Genomic DNA, 8,448 nt, shown 5'->3' with positions numbered 1-8,448 from the left:
TCCTAATACTTTCCCTGTGCTCCTCTTCTTTTTATCTCTGCCCTCTTCCCTTCTATAAATGTAGTGCGAACTTGTACAGCATCAGATCTCCTCAATCCATGTCCTTTCCCCTTTACCAAGACTGTCTGGTTTTTCATCATACCAGGCAGGGCAGAGTTGTGGCACTCTCTCTGGAACAACATAACATGTTGTTTCAGGATGAAGTGGCATTCGAAGATGTGGCTTTGTATTTCTTGAGGAAGGAATGGACACATCTGGATCCCGGGCCGTCTACAGGGATGTAATGCTAGAGAATTATGGGAATGTGATGTTGCTGGGTAAGGATTTTGTAGATTCATTTCTGTGGTACCTCATGCTAAAAGCTGTGGAGCTCTTCAAAGAGTTAATTAAATTAACTCAGGATCCAGAGCCTCCTCAGTCCTTTGAATCTCAGAGACAAGATGTTTTTGCTTCCTCTTATGAGCTCATGGGTATCTCTCTGGTGTAGGAGCAGCTGCTTTTTAGATTCTCAGAAGCATGCCCTTATTAGCTGAATTTCCTATACTAAATTAACCTACTCTCTATAGTTCATCCTTGCAATTGGTAATATTAATAAAGTCCATATTTGTGGGAGTTTTCCTGTCCTCCCAGTAGGGCTGGACCAAAGGAGCTTGTTGTCATACTGTGCTCAGATCCTTGGCTCCTTTAATTTATTAGCCATCCCTCCTTTCTCTGTCCTATTATCCCATCTCTCAAAACTGTTCGAAGGTGCTTTTTGGGCATGTTCTCTCTCAGCATTTCCTTTCTCTCCTAAGTTACTTGTTTCCTCCTTACTGAGGGGGCTAAGATTGTATGCTCTGTAACTAATTGTAAGCACAAAGCAACACATCCTGTTTCCTTCCCTATGAGCAGGATTTCAAGTTTCCAAACCTGAGCTGATTTTCCAACTGGAGCAAGAGGAAGAACTGGGGCCTTATCTACAGAGAACTAAGAAAAGAGAGGAGATCCTGAGAGACTTCAGTAGAAGTGAGTGAGAGGGACAAGTGAATAGTTGTCTTTTCTTATCAACTCTGAAAATTCTCAGATATCCCAGGCACTGCTATAGAGAAGGCATAAAGATGGGAGAGGGGAAGTAGCAGCTGTGGAGATAGGCAGAAAGAGTTGCAGGACAAAGGAAGTGAGGGTGTGTGTCCCCATGCTGAATATTTGGAAGACCATCATCAGAACTTTGGACTTGGTTAAGATGTAAAAAAATACGGTGTCAGTGTCTGCTCTCAAATAGGGGAAGATGGCTGCAACGAGCACCAAAGGCTGAAACATTGATTTTGATGTGAAGTGATAAACCAGATAGTAGAAATGGGACTTTTTATTTTTCTTGATCAATTTTATCTTAACAAAGTAGGTTAATCAAAAAAAACATTTTTAAAGCCCTTAAATAAATGTAACATGCACACGCGCACGCACACACAAGCGCGTGCGCGCACACACACACACACACACACACTTATTTAAAAAGTATTCACTGTGTGCCAGAAGTATCTGCTGTGCTATACTTTGGCGATACAAAGACAAAAATTACTATTTCTGTTTTCATTGAACTTATATCCTGTTGATGTAAGTTTTATAGAGAGTTTTTGGAGAAGGGAAAGTTTAGAAGCAGGCAGACCAGTTAGGACATTCTTTCAATAGTTTAGGAAGGACGTGAGGAGTGTTTAGGATGAACTAGGGTAATGGCCATGTGACTGGGGAGAAAGGATAGAAGAAAAAGAGATTGTGAGGTTATTATTTTTTTTTAATTTTCAGTATTTTATTTTTCCAAATATATATAAAGATAGCTTTTAGTATTCATTTTTGTAAGACTTTTTGTTCTAGGTTTTTCTCCCACCCTCTTAATTCCCCTCTCTCGAAGATAACAAATAATCTGATATATATATGTAATTCTTTTAAGCATATTTCTGTGTTTGTCATGTGTGCAAGAAAATTCAGACCAAAAGCGAAAAAAAAAAAAAAACCCATGAGAAACAAACAAACAAAAAAAGGTGAAAATGCTATGCTTTGATTCATATTCAGTCTCCCTAGTTTTTTTCCTAGATGTGGATGGTATTTGTCATCCCAAGACTATTGGAATTGCTTTGAATCACCTCATTGTTGGGAAGAACCAAATCCATCACAGTTGATCATCACCTAATCTTGTTAACTGTGTACAATATTCTCTTGGTTCTGCTCACTTCACTCAGCATCAGTTAATATAGTCTTTCTAGGCTTCTGAAATCAGCCTGCTCATTAAAAAAAAAAAATTATAGTATTTTATTTTTCCCAAATGCATACAAAGATAGTTTTCAAAAACATTCTCCTTTGTAACACTTTGTCTTCCAAATTTTTCTTCTCCTCCTCTCTCCCTCTTTCATAAGACAGCAAGCCATCTGATATAGGTTAAACATGTACAGTTCTTCTAAAACATATTTCCATATTCATCATGCTGTGCAAAAAAAAAAAAAATCAGATCAAAAGTGAAAAAAAAAAAAAAAAACAACCAGCAAACAAACAACAATAAAAGGTGAAAATACTATACTTTGATGCACATTCAGTTGCCATAGTTTTTTCTCTGCATGTGGATGGCATTTTCCATCACAAATCTATTGGAATTGTCTTAAATTACCTCATTATTGAAAAGAGTCTATCACAGTTGATCATTACCTAATCTTGTTGTTACTTTGTACAATGTTCTCTTGGTAATGCTCACTTCACTTAGCATCAATTCATGTAAGTCTTTCTAAGGCTTTTCTGAAATCAGTCTGCTCATTTCTTATAAAACAATAGTATTCCATTACATTCCTATACTATTAACTTATTCAGTCATTTCCCAGTTGATAGGCATCTTCTCAATTTCCAGTTTCTTGCCACTACAAAGAGGGCTGCTACAAATATTATTGCACATGTGGGTCCTTTTCCCTCTTTTATAATCTTTGGGATACAGACCAAGTAGTGACACTTCTGAATCAAAGGGTATGCACAGTTTGACAGTCCTTTGGGCATAGTTCCAAATTGCTCTTCAGACTAGTTGGATCTTTTCACAGCTCCATCAACAATGCATTAGTGTCCCAGTTTTCCCATGCCCTTCCAAGATACATCATTATCTTTTCCTGCCATAGCAAATCTGAGAGTATGAAGTGGTACCTCAGAGTTGTTTTAATTTGCATTTAAGTGATTTTGTTAAGTGATTTAGAGGATTTTTTTCATATGACTATAGATGGCTTTAATTTCTCCATCTGAAAATTGTTCATATCCTTTGACTATCAAGTGGGGAATGATTTGTATTTTATAAATTTGACTCAATTCTCTATATATTTTCGAAATGAAGCCTTTATCAGAAATACTGCCTGTAATAATTTTTTTTTCCCAGTTTTCTGCTTCTCTTTTAATCTTGGCCGCGTTGGTTTTGTTTGTGCAAAAGCTTTTTAATTTAATGTAATCAAAATTTTCCATTTTGCATTTCATAATATTCTCTAGTTCTTCTTTGGCCATAAATTCCTTCCTTCTGAGGAAGATCTGAGAGGTTGACTATCCCTTGTTCTCATGATCTGCTTATGGTATCACCCTTCATGTCTAAATCATGAACCCATTTTGACCTTATCTTGGTATAGAGTATTAAATGCTGGTTAATGCCTAGTTTCTGCCATACTATTTTCCAATTTTTTCCAGAAATTTTTGTCAAATAGAGAATTATTATCCCATAAGCTGGAGTCTTTAGGTTTATCAAATACTAGATTACTCTAGTCATGATGATTTTGTCTTGTGTACCTAATGTATTCCATTATGGAGGTATTAATAATAAGATCTGGCACCTGATTGAATATAAGAGGTAAGAGATAGTGATTAAAAGATGACTCTAAGACTATGAATATGGGTGACTTGGAAAAATGATAGCATCTTAATAGAGAAAGGAGAAAGGGTAGGGGGAAAGATAGTGAATTCTATTTGAGATGTATAGAGCTGAAGATGTCTAATGGGAAGTTTGTTAGGTACACTGAGAATTTAGAAAAGAGACTAAAGCTTGAGATAGATATAGATTGAAAATCTGGGAATGAAATAAGTAGACATAATTGAACTTGTGGCATATTGAATAGAATGCTAGAGTCATTTGGAGTCAGAAATCCTGCCTCAGGTAACTCTGGGAAATTTACTTACCTTTTCTCAGCATCAATTTTCTATTGGTAAAATGGACTTAACACTCACTTCATGCAGTTATGTCATATGAGTCATGTGAGAATAAAATGACCTAATATTGTGTATGTAAATATATATGTGTACATATGTACCTATTTGTATTTTGCAAACCTTAAAGATATGTGTATATATATACATATATATATATAATATATATATGTATATATATACACAAATGTTAGCTATCATCATCATCATCTTTTTCAGAAAGAGAACAGATAGAGAAGAAAAGGAAGATTTTTTTTCTCAAGTAAGGATTTACATTAATTCAGATAAGAAACATTGTCAGACTGGAGGAAGGAAAATTCATTTCAGTTCTATTCAATAAATATGTAAAGTATGTGAATTTTGTTCTGCTGTGCAAGGGAAAGCAGTCTAGATCAAGCTCTTTTCCTTTCCCTCATGAAACTTAAGTCCAGTAAGTCATGATGGTAATAATAATAATATTTTGATGGATCTGTGGTCTTATCAATGTGTGTTTTCTTTGCTTATGCGGTTGCAATCCATTCATGATTATTCATTATTTATTATTTCTTGTCCAGGACAAAGGTATCTACCTTATGTATGAATGTCCACAGGTGTCTTCACTCTGAGATTGTGTGAATATGAGTGGAACACTATAATCCTTTAATCACGTTTTATGGCTGGGTCATCCTTTTTGTCTCTCCTTTTATATGGTTCCTACCCTTTTATATGGTTCAAAAACTTCACATTCTAATGGGAGAGTCAGCATGCATATAGATAGATAGGTAGATAGCTATAGAATGTAAATGGAAGGTAATTTTCAAGAAAAGAAATTGGCAGTTTGGAGGATGGAAAAGAGGAGGAAAAAATGGTCACAGAAGTACCACCTTCTGAAGGAGGGATTTGAATTTAGCCTTGAAGGAGGCCAGTGGAATCAGGAGGTGGAAGTGAGGAGGGACAACATTCTAAACATAGTGGACAGCCAGTAAAAAGGCAAGGATTAAGGAGATGGAGTGTGGGGTGTGAGAAACAGCAAAAAGCTCCATGTCCCTGGATCATAAAGTGTAGGGAGGTGGGAAAGGATGACAGTCCTAGGAAAGGGACTAGTTTTGAACGGCTTTAACTGCCAGATGATTTTATATTCAATCCTAGAGGTCACAGGACATTATTAAATGGGGAATGCCATGGCCAGATCTGTACTTCAGGAAGATCTTTTTTTGGCAGCTAAATAAATCACTGTTACCCTTAGCTATCATGTATCTTTCTTAGCAAGGAGAATCAATGCAATGAATCAGAGTGGATAATGATATTTTCAGCTCATAGGTGAAGAAACAGGACCACAGAGTGGTTAAGTGACTTGTTGGAGATTACAGCTAGTGTGTGACAAAACTGGGATTCACACTTAGAGCTTCTGATAACAAATTTGAATTTGGGTTTTCTCTGTGGTACAGTATATTGCCCCTGCTTTGCTATGAATGACATTGGAAAAATTGAGTGATGTAGTAGATAAAGTGCTGAATTTGGGATTGGGATTTGAACCCCTGCTTTATATACTTATTAACTGGATGACCCTGGTTAGGTATTTAATTTCAGCCTCAATTTTCTCTTCCATAAAATGGAATAATGAGTCTAGCAATTCTTTCGCAGAAATGAGATATTGTATATGAAATGCTTTATAAACCTTAAAAGTGTTATCTAAATATCATTTACATATGATGGGACCATATGATGAAATATGGTGTTGAAGAAGGCTTTTGTAGTGTTTTGTTGTATTAACCTTCTCCTCCTAAAAAATTCTTCTCACTGAGTGAATTTAGAGAGTACATGTGGAGCCAGGCAGGAACACCATTCTTTTCCTTTTTCTACAGCATATCTTTATCACTCACAGCATTTACCTTGCTTTACCCATTATTACCTAATCATTGAAGCCCTTGCCTTACTCACCTAATATCATTCCCCACCATTTTCATGAACTCCATTTCCTTTATCCTGGTTCAACAGCTTATCCTTTGACTTTCTAGCTTATCCTAAATTCCTCTGCTTAGCTTTGTTCAATCCTTCCACAACTTCTTCCCTTTCTCACTAATCTCTATCTTTCCTTTCTATATTTCCTCTTTCTAGGACTGTCTTGATTATTTTCAAAGCCCTTACTCTTCTTAGACATTAATTTCTATGATTATATTTTTACTCTTGTAATTTCCTTTTAGCATAGCTAATAGGTAACATTTTTTTGTTGTTTATTGTTTCAGATTCTGAGATAAGGACTGAGAACAATATATCATTTCAAGATATAGAAGACATAGAATTACATGGAGAGATATCAAAAATACTTCTAAAAGTCATTCCTCAAAAATATGGTTTTGAAAAAGCTTGTGAATTAGAACGAAATTTATTGAGTCAACAGGGAAACTCTTCAAAGTTAATTTCACTGGAGAAAAACTTCAAGCCAGTAACTGTGACCCTCCTCCTGTGGAGGAAAGGAGCCTGGAATTTTGGAGAGACTCCATTATGAATTCAGACCTTAATATCCTTCAGGATAATACTGTAGGACAGCAACCCCATAAATGTAATGTCTGTACCCAAAACTTCAAATACATTTCTGATCTTATTCATCACCAGAGAATTCATACTAGGGAGAAACCTTATAGGTGTGATGAATGTGGAAAAGGCTTTAGAAAAAGCTCACAACTTATTCAGCATCATAGGATCCATACTGGAGAGAAACCCTATAGTTGTGAAGAATGTGGCAAAGCCTTTAGTCAGAGCTCTCAACTTATTCGACATCAGAGAACTCATACTGGAGAAAAACCATATAAATGTGGTGAATGTTGGAAAGACTTTAGTCAGAGAGCAAATCTTATACAACATCAGAGCATTCACACTGGTGAGAAACCTTATGAATGTGATGAATGTTGTAAAGCCTTCAGTTTGAACTCACAGCTTATTCGACATCAACGAACTCACACTGGAGAGAAACCCCACAAATGTGAATGTGGGAAAGCCTTCAGCCAGAAAGGAAATCTTATGCAGCATCAGATAACTCATACTGGAGAGAAACCTCATGAATGTAATGAATGTGGAAAAGGCTTCAGTCAGAGAGCGAACCTTATTCAACATCAGAGAACTCATAGTGGAGAAAAACCCTATGAATGTAATATATGTGGGAAAGGCTTTAGTTGGAGTTCTCGACTTATTAGACATCAGAGGACCCATACCGGAGAAAAACCCTTTGTATGTGAGGAATGTGGCAAAGCTTTCAGTGTGAACTCAGAACTTATGTTGCATCAGAGAAGTCATACTGGAGAGAATCCTTATAAATGTAATGAATGTGGGAAGGATTTCAGTAGGAGTTCAAATCTTATTCAGCATCGAAGAATTCACACTGGAGAAAAACCTTTCTTGTGTAATAAATGTGGTAAAGTCTTTAGTCAAAGAACAAATCTCTTTAAACATCAGATAATTCACTCTGGAGAAAATTAATATAAGTATAATGAATGAGCAAAAAACTTCCAAAAGTAGCTGTTCCCAGAAATCAATTGAAACTTACTAATGTCTCAAAATTCTTTGGAGAAAAACCTTGTACATTCAGAAATGGGAAAAAAACCCTTTCATTAGAGCTCACAACTTAAGAAATTCACATGAGCCTATATACTGTAATGATTGGAAATATGTTTAGTTAGAACACAAGTTTTAACATCAGAAATTTTATATAAGAGATCTTCCTACCAATATGGTAGAGTCTTGGTGTCAGTGCAGCCTTTATTTAGGAATAGAGTATTCACACTGGAAAGTGATCTAATAAGTGGAGAAAGCTACAGAAAGATTCAGTGTATTTACCCAAACTCACAAGATTCTTAAGGTCAAGGCTGTTTGGAAATGTAGGAGTTATTGGAATCAGATTAGAAAAACATTGCTAATCTGATTTATCTACTAGAATTTGGAAGTATCTTTGAAAATTGTCAAGGTGAGAATGAGGGTTTGAGGATACATTGACACAGAGGCAACTTTAGGCCTGGAACTGAAGAAGGAAGGTAACCCTGGCTGCTGGAATACCAAGTCTAGGATATTTCTCATTTAAGGTTTGTAGCTTTTAGAGAGCAAGGTGAGAATCAAATCTTATCTAGCATCAGGGAAGGCTATCAAAATTGACATTAATTATCCTTAGCAGGAAACTAAGAGAGAGAAGGAAAATCATGAAAAATTGGTTTAATTGGAGCAGTAATATTAATTTAAATAACTTATGTGAATTGTTTATTTTGTATGCTTAGTTGCCAAACA

The 8,448-nt window shown here is 35.8% G+C and overlaps 1 protein-coding gene across 1 annotated transcript; it reads left to right on the top strand.

The window, feature by feature from the left end:
* The first annotated feature begins 244 nt into the window (after positions 1-244).
* On the top strand, positions 245-7,650 carry LOC105749403 (zinc finger protein OZF). The gene is made up of 3 exons (XM_031947555.1): positions 245-470; positions 892-1,005; positions 6,575-7,650. Exons 1-3 carry the CDS (start codon positions 245-247, stop codon positions 7,648-7,650), a joined length of 1,416 nt encoding a protein of 471 aa, XP_031803415.1.
* The last annotated feature ends 798 nt before the right edge of the window (positions 7,651-8,448 follow it).

Source organism: Sarcophilus harrisii, chromosome 1 (genome assembly GCF_902635505.1).
Source record: "Sarcophilus harrisii chromosome 1, mSarHar1.11, whole genome shotgun sequence".
Classification (NCBI taxonomy): Eukaryota; Metazoa; Chordata; class Mammalia; order Dasyuromorphia; family Dasyuridae; genus Sarcophilus; species Sarcophilus harrisii.
The sequence above is the reverse complement of the archived record's forward strand: the minus strand, read 5'-3'. Positions and strand labels throughout refer to the sequence as shown.

Bases quoted from the DNA above. Each gene is read 5' to 3' on its own strand.
- LOC105749403 (XM_031947555.1), top strand. From the start codon at position 245: ATGGACACATCTGGATCCCGGGCCGTCTACAGGGATGTAATGCTAGAG. The intron at 471-891 runs GTATCTCTCTGG...CCCTATGAGCAG, and splicing joins TTCCTCTTATGAGCTCATGG to GATTTCAAGTTTCCAAACCT. The intron at 1,006-6,574 runs GTGAGTGAGAGG...TTGAGTCAACAG, and splicing joins CCTGAGAGACTTCAGTAGAA to GGAAACTCTTCAAAGTTAAT.